The following is a 19707-nucleotide window of genomic DNA, read 5'->3' on the forward strand; positions in this document are numbered from 1 at the left end:
CGACCCCACCTCTGTTCGGTACCTCGTTGTCATGCTTTTGTTGGTGGTCGTGAAAGGGATATATAGATGAAACTGTAAAATCTCTCTCCTGGAATGGGAATTTGATTGGTTGGTACTTGGTACCTTGGTACGGAAAGTGAAAGTGAAAGGTGAAGGTGGTTAAAACGCTGAGAGACTGGTGTCCAGGCCTGTGGCCCATGTTCTGGTCTTCAGAGAAAGCAGGGAGGGATCCACTGAAGCTGAAAAGGATTTCTCAGTATCCCACTTGCCTGATGGCTGATGCCTCTCGTTCAGGTTCAGGTTCCCTCTATATCTGAACCCACTAGTTCTGAAAGGGCTGAGGATCAATTCAACTTGTAGTTCCTGTATTTGTAGCACAATTTCCAACTTCACACTGATTACCAGGAAGCATTATTCCCATTAAAGAAATAGAAAATTAACAAGTGGGAGGAAAATACAAAGCTGCATGAATCTTCTCTTATATCATGCACCGCAATTAGCGATCGAAATTGGACGACTGGGTCTAACCTCAGCCAAGATAAACGGCTCTAGCTATAGGGATAGGATACTCGTATAGCCGGCTCCACCACTACAAGGAAATGATCGTCTTTGTATTACTCTTAGTGTCTAAGTTCCGAGGGCGCTGCTGCTATACCTACACTGCTGGTGTAGTAGTTCTATGCCTATGCGGCGGATGAGGTGGTTGAAGGAGGTATCGTATGGCCCTACTGCCCTAGATCTGGGAGCTATTGCAGAACTGTAGTTGTTCCTTTGCACACCCCCACTGCCTTTTTGACTCTTGACCTGATTTTGCAGGTTCAAGGAAACTCTCTTAAATGGTAGTATGGTACATCACATGGTTGATGGTGCCAAACAAAGCTCCTAGCCAACTACTGACCACCGACATTGAACCTGTCCATAACCTGATGTCATTGTTTCATTAATTTATGGCGTCCTCTTAGTTTAACCCCCCACCCCACAAAGGCAGAAACCGAGAAACTCCCTTCCGTGGGAATCAAGTTCTAGTTTATTAGGTGGAGCTGATTAATCTGCAGTGGGCTCAATCACAGTCGAACTTTTCATTTCTTTTTCTTTATTAATTGCTCGTTCAAGATCAAACCTTTGCTTTAAGGTCAACTCAATTTTTTTTTTTTTTTGTTATTATTAAAACACCCACTTGATACAAGATTTAAGTATGCAGCTCCATCAGCCTCACCAACCGTATTTGCGAAACAAAACTCTCAATCTCAGAGCATGAATTCTCTGTCAGTGATGGGTAAAAACGAATGTGGGGAATCCAGATCCATTCATCATCATCATCAATCAGCACAAGAGCATATTAATATTGGAACTTTTAAATTTTATTGGACTATGGTAATGGAGCAATATCTCCAATTCCCCATTTTTATGTTAAAGTCCAAAACTGGCACTCCACTGTTAGTGTTAATTAGTTCAAGAGGTCAATTTGCTAAGTATCATGAAGCTGTTTTAATCCCATATTGTGCATCCACAAATGGGTTGATGGCATACATGTTCAGCCCTCTTGTCCGGCCTGGGGCCCCTCCTTTGAGGGAAGACACATCAAGCACAAACCTGTTCAAACACAAATAGACAGAATGAGAATTTGAATGCACATCAGAGTCAGTCTATCGGTGGCATAGTATATATGCTTACCAATTTTTTGATGCTTTTCCTAGTTCAGATGCTTCGCATTGTATCAGGACCTTCTGATCCATTTCTGATATTGATTGGCCCAAGGGGACACCTACAGTCTTTGGAGCTGGATAAAGTTTTCAGTGCCTCAGTAATTAATTGTTTAGAGGAAGCATGTGGGAGTGAGCAAACAGGTAAACAAGGAAACAATAATCTCATGTGACCTCCTAAGCAGCCAAGGGTACTTACATGATTGATGAGTGGCCTCCATGCTCACATCTAGGCCCAATATTTTCTACATCAAAGATTACCTTTAGTTATCAGACCAAAGTGCTTGGAAGCCAAAAGGACTCCCCCAACTGGTCAGCTTGACCATATTGAAGTTGAAGCCTAAATTGATGGGTTCATAAATTTACGAAAGAAGCAACAAACACCTTAATATTCTTGTAGCACCTTTCGAGGTCATCGTTTACCAAGATATGATCAAAAAGTCCTGAAGATCTTCCTTGTTCAAGCTCTGCTCTTGCATTTTTGAGTCGTTTTTGGACCTGCTCTTCCGTTTCAGTTCCCCTATAAAAAAACAAGAATTTAATTAGACTAGCTAAGAGATTAGTAAAAAACTTAATCTCTTGGGCTTCCAGCATCTGACTCACCGTGCACGGAGCCGCTTCTCAAGCTCCTCAAATGAGGGTGGGCATATAAAGATGAAAATTGCATCAAGAGAACTTGCCCTTACAGACCTGGCACCTTGAACATCTATGTCGAGTATGCACCTCTACAATAGAACCGAAGACATATCAAACATAGATCATCATCTATGCCTTATCCCAACTATATAAAGATATCAAATATAGATATATACCATTTTAATCTTAGCATATCATGGTACATAAAGGAGAGCTGAAAGTTCTGTTCGTGTGTGTTCATCCTGTGTGTGCGCTTAATGATGCAGGTTGGCCTTAAAGCTAAGTGTTAATCTAAGCGGAAGTGGGCCATTCCAATACAAAGTTGGCTCTAGGTTATGATCCAAGTCCACACTATCCTAAAATTCCAAATTAAGACTCATGTTGATTGTTAGGTTTCAGTTATAGCATATCTAAGGCATATAAAATATTCCAAACTATGAATACCAAAGCCATAAGCCCATGACTTCTATATTCTCCTACAACAGGAAATAATATACATGATGAGTTTTTAAAGAAACGAAATATTCTTTTTTTTTTACCTTTCCTGCATCTGCTACAACCTCAACAGCTTCAATACTTGTTCCATAAAGATTCCCATGGACAGATGCAGATTCTAGGAATTTTCCATCACGTATGTCCTTTTCCATGATGCTTCTCTCAGTGAAATGATAATGGACTCCATCCTTTTCTTTGTCCCTTGGAGCTCGGGTTGTGTGGCTCACAGAGAACCCAAACATGGATGGGAAATCCTTCATCAGCTTGTTTATCAATGTGCCCTTCCCAACTCCAGAGGGACCACTGATTACTATTGGCTTGGGAGCATCACTTCTAACCCCTTTACTCCAAGCAACCACCTCAGTGCCCAAGATCCTTTTCTGCTCTCTAACATATGAGGTGTCCACCTACCAGCAATACAACAAAGATTAACACTTAAGGCTGGTGGGTCACAAAGATTAGATGACCTTACATTTAAATGAAAGCAGCAGGATACCAACTAGATGATATCTGAAATTTTTAGATGGATGGATCTGTGACAAACTTAGGACACCAACCTCAAGAAACCAGGCACAGTCTTCTGGGGTGGAGTCCCTCTTAAGAATCAATATTCTCTCATTATTTAGAAGAACCGCTGAGTGACTCTTGGATGGAATGGGTTTTGTGCCTAATACTGTTGGAACACTCCTGCAAATTTTACCATAAATCTGTAATCCCAACTCAGGTCAAAACTCAACACCATTTATGCCAGGACCAAGAACTCACCATCTCCCGGTTGATTTGTCGAAAGCCCGGACGTCAAACGAAGAAGTTGATACATCAGCAGTTCCCCCAATCACAAACTGAACAAATCACGGGCACTTTTAACATGACTGGCATGGATTTTTCATCAAGAACAAAAGACAGAGAAGATGTGCAGAAAGAAGATCTAATTTGCAACTCAGATTTGTTGCTTACAATCTTTTCTCCTACGATGGTAGATGTCTGGTAGCCTCTGGCTTCTGAATCAAGACCAACGGCAAAATGTTGTTTAACGTCGTCTGTGAAGATCTCCTGAGCTTCACCCTGATTACCAAAACCCAGATAATCAATACCCACTACTTGCATACCCCATTACAACAAACTCAAAGATCAGTTTTCTACGAAAAGAAAACCATGGCCAGGTATCATATTTGTTCCAAAGTTGCAGTTTTCATCTACTTTGTCACATATTCGTAAATGCCAAAAGAAGGTAACCACAGAAAATTCAAAAATAAAAATAAAAACAAAAAATAATCTCACCATGGAAAATCTAGCTCTCTAATTCAAGCTTCAACCTGAACCAGAAGCATAAGAGAAATAGCAGAAGATCAGAAACAGAAATACCATTTTTTCACCTGGATCTGTCGCAAGTTGTATGGGAGGGAAGGATACATAAACAAATAGAGAAATAGAAAAGAGCATCCATTGAAGGACTAAAACCCATCAAATGAACATAAAACAAAAAAACCGAAACAACCTAATTAACTGAAAACCAAAAGGAAAATCGGAACCCAGATGCCCATACATAATACAAGTCAAGAAAATGCAGTCCTACAAAAAAAAGGCCAAGGAAAATAAACAGCGAACTTTCGAAACAGAGAATAACGTCAAACAAATACAAACATAGAGTTCCTGGATTTCTCAAAACCAAAGAAAAAAAAAATCAGAAAAGCAAAGGAAGTACCTACTTACCAGGGAGAGAGAATTAAATCCCACTTCAAGCTGGTTGGGATCCTTGGGTTTTATGATATTGTAGAGCTAAAAATCAATACAGTATCTCCTATAAAACAATAACCAAAAAAATCGATAAAACCAAGACCAACCACCTGGTCTCTCAAAAACTTCGCTAAAATTAACAAACTTCTTCTTCTCTCTCGAGAGGTCAGCTGATATTTAATGGGTCAATCAAGCCTGACACAGAAAAACCGGAGCTCTCTCGATTTCGGTATCTGGGTTTCAATTTTCAAACTGGTAACGAAATTCGGAGAATGAATGGAGAAGACTAGAAATCTAGAATGAGTTTGAAGAAACCCGGAATGCATTCATGACGTATATATAGTGGGAGAGAGAGAGAATTCAAGAATCAAGCCCCTGGCCCCTCTCTGGCCCTCCTCCCTCAGTCCCTCTTGCAAAACCGGACTTTGTTAGCCGGTGTTTTAGGAAACTTCCTTTTGGATCTCCTCAACGGTTCAAGTTCAACCTATTTATCAAAAAAAACAATTCGGCCAAGGTGAACAGATTTAAATTTTAAACATTTAAATAAATAAATAATAAACTTTTAATTTTTTAAAACATGAATGTGGTGACGGTGCAAGGTGGTTGGTATTATAAATGTCATAAATCTATAAAAGTATATGTTTTTAATAGTGTTTAAAATTTTAAGGGTCATTTACTAAAGCACCCTTAATTTTATAGATTTATTAAAACCTATCCTATAATTTGTAATGATTTACTTAATTGATTTTGTTTCTAACATTTATTCAAATAAATTTGATCAAAAGTGAATATAAATGAAACTGCCAATTGTGCCCTAATAAGACACAAGGAACCACTTTATTCAGTTTTATTTGGTCAATTTTATTTTTTTTACAGAAAAATGTTAGGGGTATTTTTGGAATAAACAACCATAAATAAGGCCTATGCCCTTGAATATTTTTCTCTCGGTTTAGGTGATCAGGTTACTATTTTTAGATGCCAAAACAAACAATTGTTAGTTAAAGGTAAATTAAATAAATAGGTTGCAAACTATAAGGGGTGTCATAGTACTTTTGATTAATATAAAAAAAGGATTGGGGAGTGGAGATTGGTCAGCCTCGAAGGTCTGAGGAGGAGTTGATTGGGGAAGCTTGAAAAATGGTTGAACCCCTAAAGAGACTGTACTATGTACTCTCTAGAGAGGGATTAAGCCATTGTAGTTCCTACAATAAATCTAAAGTCTAAAAGGAAGAGAGGTTGTGCCCTATTGTCAGCAGCGCTCCCCTTTGATTTAGGGATATTTTTTTCTACTCTGATTTATTGTTTGGTGTCCCGAGTTGATCTTTGAATTGAATGACTGGGGTGGTTTAAACCAGATCTATGGAGGTCTATTCTCTTATACAATCCATTATTACAAAATGCAACTTCTTTCTTTTTTGAATGTGTATATGGGTCAGGCCCTTCATAACTTTGTGACCAGCCCCATATTTACAAAATTAGGGCCCTAACATTAATTGGTTCAAATGTCCAATTTGGAGAAAATTCATCCAAACCCAAACTGACATCCAAGTGGGAAATGGATTTGATTTCGAATTTGTGGGTATGGATAATCATCAGATCTATTAATGGCATGGATTCATACCTAATCCTTTATGCATTCGGGTTCAATTCTAAAGCAAGATACATGTATGATGGATCCATATCAATCTCAAATCCATGTTGTTAGATTCAATTCAAAACCTGGACTTTTAATGATCCAAACCCCTTAAATATAGGTATAGATAGGGCTGCCAATAGGTCGGGTTTGAGTCGGGACAAGGTGTTTCAGTCCCAATCTGATTATAAATAAAGAAAAAATCATAGAGCCAGAACCATCCTAATTAAATAATTAGGATATTCAGGTCTGACCCAATAGACCAGATTATGCTAGGGATGTCAATTTTCCTTGTTCCCATTGGGTAGCCGGTTTCCCTGACCCCTCCAGGTTAGGAATGGAGATTGTCTTGGCCGGGATGGGTGCGAGGATAAGGATTGATAGTGAAACTAGACCAGGGACGAGAACGAGGGTGGGGAGTTAATTCCCCACCCTTTGTCGACCATGACTGTATATATTAAATATATACATTTATAATATTATTTATATTATATATCAAAATATATTTAAAACATTTTTATATTTTGAAAAATTCCTTTACTTTAAACAAATCTATTTTCTAAAAAATTTTTAATTTAAAAATTTTGGAGATTCAGGTCCCCAACAGAAATCCATCAACATCAAGGATCGAGATGGGGAGTATGGTCCCCTCCCCAAACCCCTATTGCCATTCCTAGATTATATTGACAGCTATAATTATTTATACAAATAATAACTTAAAACATTATTTTTGATAATATAACATTAATTAAAATGACAATAAAATAATAAATTATACATAGTATTAAATCAAGTGGTTTTAACTAAAATTATCTTATACGATCTATATGATTTATCATTTAATACATAAAATATAATAAACATTATAAAAAAATAAAAATCATTTATATATTATTAAAAAAATCAGTTCAGATCTGCCAAACCCGACCGAGTTGATAATCGGTTCAGTTCGATCAAATGGATAAAACCCACCCATTGACAACCCTAGGTTAGATCAAGGTCAGATTTCAGGTTGGCCCTCTTCATTTCAGTGGCTTTGCTAAAAATCAACACAATAGATGGTCTCTGACATCTAGTTTCCGACCTAAGATGCAGAGCATCTTTTCTAACTTCAAGAGAATTTACACTGATTCTGGAAACATGGGACTAGTGGGAACTTACGGTGTATTGGACCCATCTACAAAACTTGTCTTCATGGGCCAAGGTTTTTAGCTTTTCAGATATTTCACCACATGATCTGGATTTCTTGATACCCATGACCGTTTGAAATTTGGATCACCAGGTGAATAGTTATAGCTCACCAAAGTCCTGTGCACTGGCTTTGTCGAATCCAGCCCAACCCGTCTCATATAGAACACACTTTGTACTCAATCAAACGTATGCATACAAAGATTTCAAATTCTTCAATGTCAACAAGTTTGGTTAAGCATGGGTTAACCTCAACTCAAAACCAACCTTAAATTGGATCAGTGAGGATCCACCATTTAACCCGACTCACTTACATCCCTAAACCACCACCAAGTAACTCTTTGTTGTTGTTGTTGTTTTACGTTGTGTTGGGTTTTGAAAGAAAATAATAGAAAAACAAAAAGTTATGGTTAAGTTATTTACGAATTTTGTGAAAGTTCTCTCCCAACTTTCTATTTTTCTATTGTTTTCTATCAAATCAAGCATATCTATATTACTATTTTTGACATTGAATTTCTACATTTCTCTTTATTTAATTCTTTCTTGTTGCTGAAAAGAAAATCTCTTGTAAAGTCTTATGTTCAGAGTATTAATTCCCATTCTTTCGAGATCAAATTGCCCCACATGAACATCTTAGCGTGCATGAGGAACATCTCCTTTACTTGTCATTGGGAGATGTTCCCGATACATGGTTCTGATGGGCTGTGGGGCACTTGTGGGGTGCCGATGCAAATTCCGTTCTTTAATTAAATCCTATATTAATTAACCATATTAAAGAAAAATAAGTATGATAAATAATAATTCGTTTTATTAATGATAGAAATAAAATACAAATTAAAAACCAACCAAAAAATGGATTGCTTAGTGGCAAGTCAACAATTAAACAATTTGGATCAATGTGCCAACCCTAGATGCTATAATTAAATAATAATAAAAATTAAAAAATAAAACACACAAAAGTATAAAAGGTACAAAATACTATTTTTATAAAACATTTGGATCTGTCTCTAATATCGTATATTCATCATATTAAACAAAAATAAGAATAATTTTTATAAATATATAAATATAAAAAAGTTAAAATTGTAGAAAATTTTGAAAATATATTATTTAATATCATCATCATCATCATAAAAAATTGGCACATGCAAAACACATGCATACTTACTAATAGCCTTAAATGATTTCTTTAAAAGTTTAAAAGCAACTCATTAACTCCTTTCAAATAGGGCCTAAGTTGATAAATGCCATTATAAAGAGTGGGGTAGAGCGAGGTGCATGTGAGGTCCATTGGTTTTATAAGTTTAAACCTACACCTATTGAGAGAGGTGCCAACTGGTTGGTTGGTAAGGCCTTGTGCTGGTTGTAGCGAAGGCTTGGGATTGAATCCCGCATGGACTAGGGTTGGGGGCTCGATTCGGCTTTATTACTACTTATGTCCCTTACGACTAGTGGGAGGCCCATGGATAAGTTGCATCAGTCAGAGTCATTGTTCATAAGGGCATTTTAACTGCAAAAGGGAGATAAATCCTTAAAATAAGGAACGCCAAATGCAACATTAGTTTTTTTTTTTTCAAAAATTAACACAGGGACAGTCTAAGCAAGGCATACACTTGAAAAATATTAAAAACACAAAATATTTCGTATTTAGCATATTAGGGTGGGGCCGATATAATTTACTATTGATACACCCTAATACGTTGCAAAATTTTGAACCTTGGTCTTTAATTCTTGCTGAGATATAATCCTTTTTTGTTGTTGAAAGGGAATTGTCTTAGGGATTCAAATAAAAAAAAATGCTAAGCAGTTTTTCTAAACCGTAGGATATATAGTGCCTGTTTCTTGAATTCATTAAAGCAAGGTTCAGATTTTCCGAACTAAAATGGAAGGATTTTCCTAACCATGTGCAAGGAAATCACTTAAGCGTCTGACTCACTAATGTGTTAAGGCTTCTAATGAACAGCTCCTGTAAGATTGGACACTACTGCTCACTCTCAAAGATCTAGAATTGCACAGATGCTCACTGGATTTCTTTGAATTGCGCACATCTCAATTTTTGATAAATGGGGGATCACCCTTAATCAATAGAGAAAAGGTCAAATTTGTATCACCTTCATCCTACTTCAATTCTTTCCTATATAAAGTGTGGATCACATCATCTTGCATCATATCTTTTCTACACAGACAACCATCCTCCTACCTCCATTTACGTTCAGCCCTTTTACACTCTTATACACCAGTACAAATGAAATTTATGTTAGAACCAAACGCAGCCTAAATGACACCAAAATGCTTTCCTGTGGGGGAAGAACTCAAGAAGAAGAAGAGTTCAGTAGGCAGCAGGGGTATGGGTCTCTTATCAGATGTTTGGATTTGTAATCGTCAAAATGGGCCCAATATCATTCTTTCTGTACACTCAGGATTTTGCTACTGACATTTGTGGGTTTGGTAGAAGACGACGTTGAACAAGTTGTATGTAATTTGTTCTTTTTCTTGCTTCAAATAATCCAAGGACAAATGGAAAAAGATTAAGCACATTCATCAAATGTTCTTTTTGGGGCTGATGGCGATGCAGAAACTGTTTTTTCTTAGGCTGTGTTTGGTTCGACAAAAAAAAAAGAATGAAACATAAAATTGAGAGATGAGTTGTACTAAGGAATTCAATTTCTTTAATTTCTCCTCAATTCTCTGTTATTCTCTTATTCTCTTTCAAACCAAACACAGCATTAGAGTAAAGAAAGAATTGATTGATGGATATCTTGCGTAGGTGGAATTTTGAGCTAAAGCTTATAGCTCGTGATGAGAGAAAGATTCACATGCAATGGATTTCATATATGCATAGGCCTTCCCGTGCACGTGAAGCAACGCATTCTATAGACGACACCATATAGCTTAATACCCGTTTGGCAGGACTCTGAGTGCCCGTTTGGGTGGTCTCCACAGCAGCTTCTGGATTTCTGAAGTGGGTCTCATATCAACAGCCTATAAGCTGTGGATCGTATATAGTCAGCCTATAAGTATAAGCTATGTTTGGTGAACAATGGGGGAAACCAAATCAGTTATGGGTCGCCAAAAAAAAAAAGTCACCAATCACTAAAGTGTGGCTATCTGTTCTAGCGGTTTTGAAAATTGGACCGGACTGGACGGACAGACTGATTGACCCAGGAACCAGGTAATTAGATCTATTTCAAAACCGCTATTGGGTAAAAAATTATTGATTTAGTTAGCAACTCACTGAACCAGATGGTCGAACTGTTGACCTATTGACCAGAATAATGATTTTTGGTCTTTTATTTTAATTATCTTTTAAATGAAAATAGGACATCCATTCTAAGAAAACAGTCAGACCGTTCAACCTAGGAATTAGTTCCCAAAACGATTCATTTTCGGGTCTGATTTTCAAAGCTTTATCTTTAAATGATTTTATTCTTCAAAGCAGCTGGGAATCAGGTTAGCTGCCTTACCAAGCAGGCGCCAAAGTGGCTGCTTTTCAGCTTTAACAAATTTCCAAAGCTCCAAAATTATGTTTGGTGCAAAGAAGTTAGGGTATGCTTTTCATAAGTTGAATTTCCATCAACAATGTTAAATGTTAAAGGTCAGCGGGATGCTTTTCTAAAATATTTAATCTCATGTTTGATGAAAAACCTGAAAAGCCAGAATATACGTTCTATCAAAACTTATTCAAAGCTTATTCAAAGCGGCTCAATCAAAGGTGAAGCCCCCTCTTAAATTTTGGTTGAGTTGTTTCAGCAGAGCTGCTTCGAAGATTCATATAATTAAGTGGCTGGAAAATGGTCTGTGCATTTTAGATTTTTCACCAAACATTGCTTATAAATTTTCCAGGTACGCCCCCATCCCGTGTCTTGCAAAGACAAAATTAAAGCACCATAAAAAAGAGTTTGGATTTACTCCTCACATCCCTTGTAGCCATGCATCTCATGAATGAAATTGTACAAGTACAAAGATGTTCCCAATACATGGTTGCAAAAGACTGTAAGAACGATGTAAAGACAATTTTGTTAAGTTCAAACCTGAATTCCATGAAAAGCCCTCCCAAACAGACACTTAATTTAAAAAGAAGAAGCTCAGATAGTTAGATTTCCTCTTAAAAAGGAGGAGACATACATCTGATACACATGCACTCCATGTGAGCTGGGTAGAAAGAACTCCATCTCTGAAAGATTGAAAGTTACACCAAGGAGAGGCCCATTGCAGATTTCTGAATCTCACTACAGATCTATAAACAGTCAAAATGTCAAATACCCCCACTATACATTAATGTCCACCCGTGAATTAACATCAATTCCGAATTGACACCTACCCCAACTGTACTTTGGGCCTAAGAATTCTGACCCTAAACTGAACTGTCATTCACCCTAAAACTTACAACATTTTGAGATGCTTACTACCACCAATTATCCCCCAAAGCGGTCATAATGTTTAACCAACCACTAGAGTTGAGGGGGAATTGTCAATTCCTTTAATTTTCATGATCCTTTTCACATTGATAAGCTCCCTCAGACCCAAACAGTCTCTTTGATCTCCTCGAACATACCAAACTTGTCATTTGGACACATCCTATATATTTTTCATATAAATACTTTACTCTTATCTTTTAAAATATTAATTAGAATTTATACCCCTTTGTCAAAAATAGGTTGTGCTCAAACCCTTTTTCTTTAATTTTTTTCCTACTTTGTCCCCTTAGGTCAATGGTTTAATCATTCAAGTCAATGAATCAAAAGGAACATCATAATCATAACAATAAAACGAAAAGTCAAAGAAAAAACAAAAAACCAATAACCCATTAAATGGGTCAGACAGGTTGATCATTCAACTGTTCTAAATTGTTGACTAAGTCAATGTTAATGTTTTTTTTTTTTTCTTATGACAGGTTACAGGTTGACCTTTACCAAAATATATTTTGACCAGATCAATGGTCCAATTGGCCAAGTTAATGAGAGCGAGGATAAAAACCTTGGACCCTCCATCTTGGTGAAAGGACAGAATAAAGTGGACACCCTACCTGGAGTCCATAAGACCTTGTGTCCCACCGTTATTGGAGTCAGCAATTTCATGTTTTAGAAATAGCAACGATCCAGTGAGAGTCTCAATTGGGTGATTCTACGTTGCATTGGGCTCTGGCTTTTATACAGAGCACTCATCATGACTGTTAATGGAACGGATATTGGTTCAATCTCACCCAGTCCAACATATATCCATCACAAATGGATTAGGTCCGATCCATTCAAAGAGATTTTGATTCGATGGGTCCAACTCAAACTCAATTCATTGATACCCCTAACCATAAACACTAAATGTGAATTGTGATTCACAATGGGGAGAGAGAGGGGTAGTTTGTATAAATGCGAATAAGTTAGGTTGTGTTGGGTATCATTGCTGTTTTTACATAAAATGCAATATAAATTAGTGAGAAATATGAATCGTTATGTCAAAGAAGTGAGTCATTTCAACCGAAAAAATGCATGTGAGGAAAGTTGAAACGTCAAATTTGACATTTCAAATAAAAATAGGATTTTGTGATTACCAATCATTTTTGGTTATGTGAATTGGATAATTTATCAATTTCTATTGATCAATCTGAAACATTTCATAGAATTGTATCAAATATAATATTTTAAAAACCGACTTGGAACCAAAATTGCTTTGACCACCGATTTTTAGGTCAGCAGTTTGATCATCTGATTTGAACAAATAACCCAATGATTTTTGACTGAAGAACGGGTTAAAGGTAAAATGAAATCAATTGCCTGGAGTCCGACCATCTGAGTCAAGGACTGTTCGAAAACCATGATTAAAACAAATACAATTTTAACCACTGAAGGTGGGATAGAGTAAGGTGCCCATGAAGCCCATTGGCCACAACAGAGAGCCTACAGTTTCGTGGGTTTGATTTGATCTCATGCCTCCTATTTGAAGGGGGTGCCGAAGGAGATCCTAGGCCAAGTTCTGGAGGAGGACAAACTGTGGCTTTCCAATAAAGAAAGAAAGAGGACAAATTCTGTGATTCTATTCCAAGAAGGATCTTCACTTGTGGCTGTCTAGCTTGCATTTACTATTCTTGTAAATTTCTCATTGATTCCTTTGATTGGAACTAATAGGGAAATTTGCTTAGAATGATTGGTCTGAACTTGTATCATTTTTTCCTTCTCATCTTCTGAATAGCATTTACATAAAGGATCCAAACCAATGTTTTTAAAACTGGATCGGACAAGGAACTGTTTTGGGGTCTGATTCTCGGGTTGAATGGTTCAATCATTCAGTTTAAATGAATGATCCGCTCTGACAAAAAAATTAAAAAATAAAAAAATGGTCAAAAAACGTTGTTTTGGATTGACAGTTCAACTGATCGGATCAACGGTTCATTGACCAAATCAATGGTTTTTGGCCAAAAAACAGTTTTGGGGTGAAAGGACTGGTTTCCGATTTTTCGGTCCGACCATCCGGTCTAGTCCAGTTTTAAAAGCAATGATCCAAACTCTCCCCAAAGTGAATAGTTTCGTACTGTAGATTTTCCTTTGAATTAAAAGAGAGAGAAAGAAAAGATTTATTGCCCTTATCCTCCATAAACTACTCAGATTATTTAAAAAATAAAAGCTTAAAAGAATTATTAAATAGAAGAAGCACAGAGAAATATCGGATATTTGGGGTATATTTTTGTATTGTGGTTGTACAAGAATAGATTCTTGATTTGAAACCACAAACCCACCTATTTATATCACATCTTGGGTCAAAATCATGTTATGGACGCAAGGTATTGGGAACAAAGGTGAAAGAACAAATTCTAACCCAATTCAATTAATCCAAGCTAGGCATATGTTAGAAAAAGTAATATATTATAAGTTGAAGGGACTAGAAGAATCATGAAATGGTGATAAATCAAAAAGAATCTAAATAGAAGTAATAAAAATGATTTAAGCATACAAAATTAACAATCGATTTGAAACGGCATGTAAAGTTGGGACAAGGCATAGATGATGATGATGATTTTTACATATTTTCTTACATAATAGACAATATATCAGCTCTGAAATGTAGCACCTCATTTAGGTTGCGTTTGGAAACAATGCAAATGGAGTGTAAATCCTGGTTCAGGGTAAATTTGCACTCTGATTTACTATTGTCTGTGTTTGGCAACATTACATTTGTACATTGACATATTACAGATAAATGCAAATTTACATTGATAATAAGATGTAAAGGTACATCATTAAAAAATAAGTAAATTTGCATTCAAGTGGGCTTTTGATAAAAAAATAAAAATAAAAAAGCATATGCAAAATAGAGAATTTCCCATGTTTCTTAGTCTAAAATATTCTATATCATAAATTTTATTTTTAATAATACCATTATAGTTTTTAAATTTAATTTTTCAAGTTTAAATATTTTGAACTGATGGACCAAACTAAAAATTGTCCCAAACCAATACAACCCGAGTTGGCCAATTTTCACTAATGGTCATTCAATTTCGGGTGACCAACCCCCCAACCTGAAGAGGTCGATTTGGTTGGGCAGACAGCCTACAACCAAACCGAACAAACCCGTGAACACTCCTAATTTCAGATAAATTAAAAGTCTAATCTCTAATAAATAATAATAGTTTAATCTCTAATAATTATTAAAAATTTATAGCGAAAGTACACAATTATTGAAAATAAATTTATAATGAAAATATAATAAAGAACTGATAAAAATATAATAAATACTTAATATATATTAAATTAGTCAATAAATAGTTTAATCTCTAATAAATATTAATTTATAACGAAAATACATAATTACTAAAATTAAATTTATAACAAAAATATAATAAACTAAATTTAAAAAGTTAAATATGAGTAGTTTAATCTCCAATAATTATTGAAAATTTTTTGTGGTTTATTCTCAAAGTCACTTATCTTTTTTTGGTTTATTCTCAAAGACATCTATATTTTTTTGGTACTTTTTTTGAATTTTCTAATTTAAAAAATTGAACGAAATAACTCAAGTGACCAAATCACCTTTAAGGTTTTTAACACTCCTAATTAATACACCATTAGCTCTCTCTCTCTCTCTCTCTCTCTCCCTCCTTGTTTCTATTAACTCTTTTAATAATCTCTCATTAATTATGCCATTTAACTCTCCTTCAATAACCCATGCCACTAATTCTCTCATCACCATTACTCTATTCAATTTCATAAAATACATTAACTTTATCTATATATATATATATATCCATTTCAATTTAACTATAATCTTATATATATTAGATACTTTTGCATTAAACTATAATTATTAGTAAAGATTAATTATATTGAAATTAAGATATCCAATGATATATCATTGTGCTAAATAATCTACTTCCAATTAAAATTATAATCCATTTATGTTCCATTTGAAAACAATAAAAAAAAATTATTAAGCTACTTAAATAAAATAAAAATATTTTTTAATTATTGTTATTGATAAAATATTTTTATTAATATAATAAAAATAATTTAATTAATAAAAGTAATAACATAAATTAAAAACTAATATCAATTTAAAATTAATGTAAAACTAATACAAAATTATCAAACAATTATTAGTTTTATAATTAAATTTTATTAATTTAAAACCAACTTAAGTTCCATTTAAAAATAAAAAATTATATAGCTAATTAAATTTTATAAGGAATTTAAATTTAATAAAACTTAATATACTTTTATAAATTCAATTTTTACTAATTTCAAAAATTAATAGAAAGTATTAATGTTAAATGTACTTTAATTATTTCAAAATCAATCTAAATTCCATTTAAAAATAAGAAAATTTATAAAAACCTCATTGGGTTTCTAACATCTTACGAAACTCCCCAATGTTTTGTCCTTGACAAAATTCTTTCCTATTGTTTTGAAAAAAAAAAGGTGCAAATACCTTCCTTTTGTCAAAATTCCAAATAAAAAATGTTGATGTAATGCATTAATTTTACTTCACTTTGGCCTTTTTATCTTACTTTGTCTAAGAAGAGTAAAGAGAATTATTCTTTGAAAGTTGTCTGACAAAATAAATTAGTGAAGGGTAAAGTTGAAACTTTAAGTTATATTTGATAATGTACTAATAATGATAAGGATACTTTGGTAACTTCAATGTCTTTGTTACCGAAAAGCCAAGGGAAATGAGGTATTTGCATTTTTTCTCAAAACTGTAAGGGAGGCCTTTCTTTCATAATGCTTTTTCAAATCTCTCATTTTTAAATTTTGAATAATATTTAATTCGGCCCCTAATCAAAATATGGAAATAAAAAAATAAAAAATGATTTTTATAGTATCAATTGTATTTATCAGGGTGTATCAATACTTTGAACCAAAAGGAGAGTTATTTTGTTTGGCATCTTCTTAAGAAAATGTATTTATTCGTATTCTTTTGTCAGATTATTTCCTAAAATATCCCTAATTTCTATTGTTTTAATAAAGACACTTTAATTCAACACAGTTTGGTCATTTTCCCCTCTTAATGGGTAAATTAACTTATCCATGCACCTACCAAGAAATACTTACAAAGCTATGACCAACCAAAATATCTTTCATTAAAAAAAAAAAACTCAATGAATTGGCATGTGGAAAATGAGGATATTTTGGCCATTCAACGCTTAACGAAAGGATCAAATTCTGGGTTTTCTTTCTTTCTTTGGACACACACAAGCAAGTGACCTAAAAATACAACCCGACAAAGAATAAAATTAGAAGTCCGACCCACAAGCTATATACTTGCCATGTGGTTGGAGCAAATTTTTCTTTTTCAAATTGTGTAGCGAGCAGCCGCTGCTGATCCATCGATCGTCAAATCTCGTGATTCGTGAATCATCCAATCCATTATTTGCCGGCTTTGCCCTTTTTATTTCATCTTTGAAAAAGCTTTGACATTTTTCTTGCACAAGGTGGCCGCCCTCAGTCTCAAACTCACATTTGCATGTTGTATATCCGAGATTTTATTATTATACGGAAGTAATGGCCCCAACTCAATGACTTGTTAATAGCTGAAGTATTAATTTATCCACTACAAAACAAAACAATAAGCCTTTCAGTCCAACGACTTCCAGATTACTTGGGGGAAATCAAGCTTTTCCTTGCCGTGTAACTCAATGACTTGTGTGCATTCATGCTTTAATCCTCCTGTTAATGTGTTAATATCAAGGTTCAAAACTCCTATACACACTACAGAATCTGTAGTGACGTATCAAAAATATGTAACAGTTAAAGCTGATTCAGCTGTTTTGAAATGTTCCAGATAAATTATTCAAAGAGATTGAATTTTTCTGCCAAACATACCACCCAAACGGGCACTATGAATCTGGCTTTCTTACACTAGTCCATCGGTGGATATTAAAGACAGAAACTTTCAACTTTCACCTGTGAGAGCATTCCTGTCATATAATCTCAGCTAGGATGGGATACCAAGGAAGCTACAATGTGGATCAGTTACCTCTAGACCTATGCCAGGCACGATGGTTCAATGAGAGCGCCAAGATTAGGTCTCCTTACTCCTCTTTCCCAAAATTTTCTTTGCAATTCATCGCTGACCGGTCGATCAAACTGTTCGAACCGTCACCCAGTCAAGGTTCTGGATCCAGTTCAGTCAAGACCCATCAAATGGTCAATAACCATTGACTTGGTCAAGAACCGTTTGATTCGACCAATTCGACCTGGTGACCGGGTTGTGGGTTATACATTGAATACATGCAAACTTTTGAAGGCCATAACTTTGCACTCTAATGTCCGATTGAGGTGATTTTTTTTTTTATTTTGGGTAACTTTTTGAGATCTATTTATCTCAAGGGACCATAGGCACCTTGCCTCGCTATTTTTGCAAAAAAAAACCCTTTTTCAGCCTCAAATTACAATTTTTAATTTTTTATAAATAAAAAATTAAAAACTGAATTAAATAAACATATATTAATATATATATATTTATACACACATATATGTACGTATGTATGTATGTATATGTATACATATATATGTATGTATACACACACACACACACACACACATATATATATATATATATATGTATGTATGTATACTTAATGCATATGTACATTCATGTGGCATGGTCTTAACCGTTCAACCCATCTGGTCAAACCGGTGACCCATGACTTGCCTTTTGGCCAGTTTTTAAAACATTAGTTTTATATTTTTTATTCAATTAGCTAATGACATGGTATTGCAAGGCTGTAAATGGGTCCAATTTGGATTGAATTCAGTTGCATATACATCTATATCCAATTATGAAACCTCTAGATTTGCATCTGCATCCTATTATTATATTGAATGTTAGATTGGATTTGGATCTAGTCTGCAACAATATTATGTTTAAAATGAACAAAAATTTTTAAAAATTTTGTTAAAATTTTAATTATTTTTAAATATAAAATATTAATTTATCAATTATAAACTTTATATAATTATAAATAATATCTATATATATATATATACATAATTATATAAATATACATAAAATAATAATTTTTATCATACTCATATTTTAATTAAATCGGATGGGTATCTATATTCGATACAATTATTAATGGGATGCTAGTTTTTACATCCAAAATTCAGAATAATTGGATTAAGAGTCAAATTGGGTATTGGTCTTTTGGAATCCATTGGCGGCCCAAATTGCAATGTTGTATCTACCTAATGACTCTTGAACCATTGAGATTAGATTCTTTATTTAATATAAGAGACTGAACTAGGCTTGAATTGTGTTGGTTTTCGTTTTCTATTTGCTTTGGGAAAATAAAACAAATTTGATTTGTCATAAAAGAATATGAGCTCAGCTTTCTGATCTGAATCAGGAGACAATATCATAGAACTAATTAAATTGTGACCTATCTCACTCCATAGATATTTTCAATTTGAATTAAAGTTTCCTTTTTTCAGGATTTCATGATTTCTGCTTTCAAAGCCCAAAACCAGAAGCACGAAATCCCACTTTTAGGCTCTGCGCTTTGGGGCTTAACATTAACTTTACTCTTTTGGGATGCTTTTTTTTGGGACTTTCCATGAAGCACAGGTTCAGAAATTTCTGTATACGGTCCACTCGTAACCCTAAAATCATCAGAAAAGCACTACCAAACGGAGCCTAGATGATTATATTTACGAAAACAACTTACCGAATGCTCAAAGTACTACTTGGGCTCATTTTTGTTTTTCATAGCCCATCAAAATCCAAAAGCTTATCCAAAGTCCAAATAGAGCCTATTTATCCCATATTTTATTTCCTGAAAGGCCTAACAATGTAATAGATGAACAAGAAATGCATAGTTTGTAG

General features: G+C 34.5%; 1 protein-coding gene across 2 annotated transcripts; it reads right to left on the minus strand.

The window, feature by feature from the left end:
• Positions 1-1339: 1339 nt before the first annotated feature.
• LOC104612995 (guanylate kinase 2-like) lies at positions 1340-5039 on the minus strand. 2 transcript variants are annotated; one of them, XM_010280666.3, is made up of 11 exons: positions 4548-5039; positions 4116-4150; positions 3792-3899; positions 3600-3676; positions 3392-3521; positions 2879-3241; positions 2307-2428; positions 2088-2223; positions 1903-1948; positions 1675-1780; positions 1340-1593 (listed from the first exon to the last, which is right to left on the minus strand). In XM_010280666.3, the coding sequence occupies exons 2-11, from the start codon at positions 4116-4118 to the stop codon at positions 1476-1478; spliced, it is 1209 nt and encodes a 402-aa protein (XP_010278968.1). In that variant the 5' UTR covers positions 4119-4150; positions 4548-5039; the 3' UTR covers positions 1340-1475. The 2 variants fall into 2 exon arrangements, with proteins under 2 accessions (XP_010278968.1, XP_010278969.1); XM_010280667.3 differs by having other exon boundaries at positions 4540-4882.
• Between the last annotated feature and the right edge of the window lie 14668 nt (positions 5040-19707).

Source organism: Nelumbo nucifera, chromosome 2, assembly GCF_055504915.1.
Source record: "Nelumbo nucifera cultivar China Antique chromosome 2, China Antique-T2T, whole genome shotgun sequence".
In the NCBI taxonomy this organism is placed as follows: Eukaryota; Viridiplantae; Streptophyta; class Magnoliopsida; order Proteales; family Nelumbonaceae; genus Nelumbo; species Nelumbo nucifera.

What these genes read in the sequence shown, in the direction of transcription:
- LOC104612995 (XM_010280666.3), bottom strand. An exon ending in GACAAATCAACCGGGAGATG is followed by an intron (nt 3,522 to 3,599) that starts GTGAGTTCTTGG and finishes TAAAATTTGCAG; the next exon opens with GAGTGTTCCAACAGTATTAG. An exon ending in TTGTAGCAGATGCAGGAAAG is followed by an intron (nt 2,429 to 2,878) that starts GTAAAAAAAAAA and finishes GTTCTATTGTAG; the next exon opens with AGGTGCATACTCGACATAGA.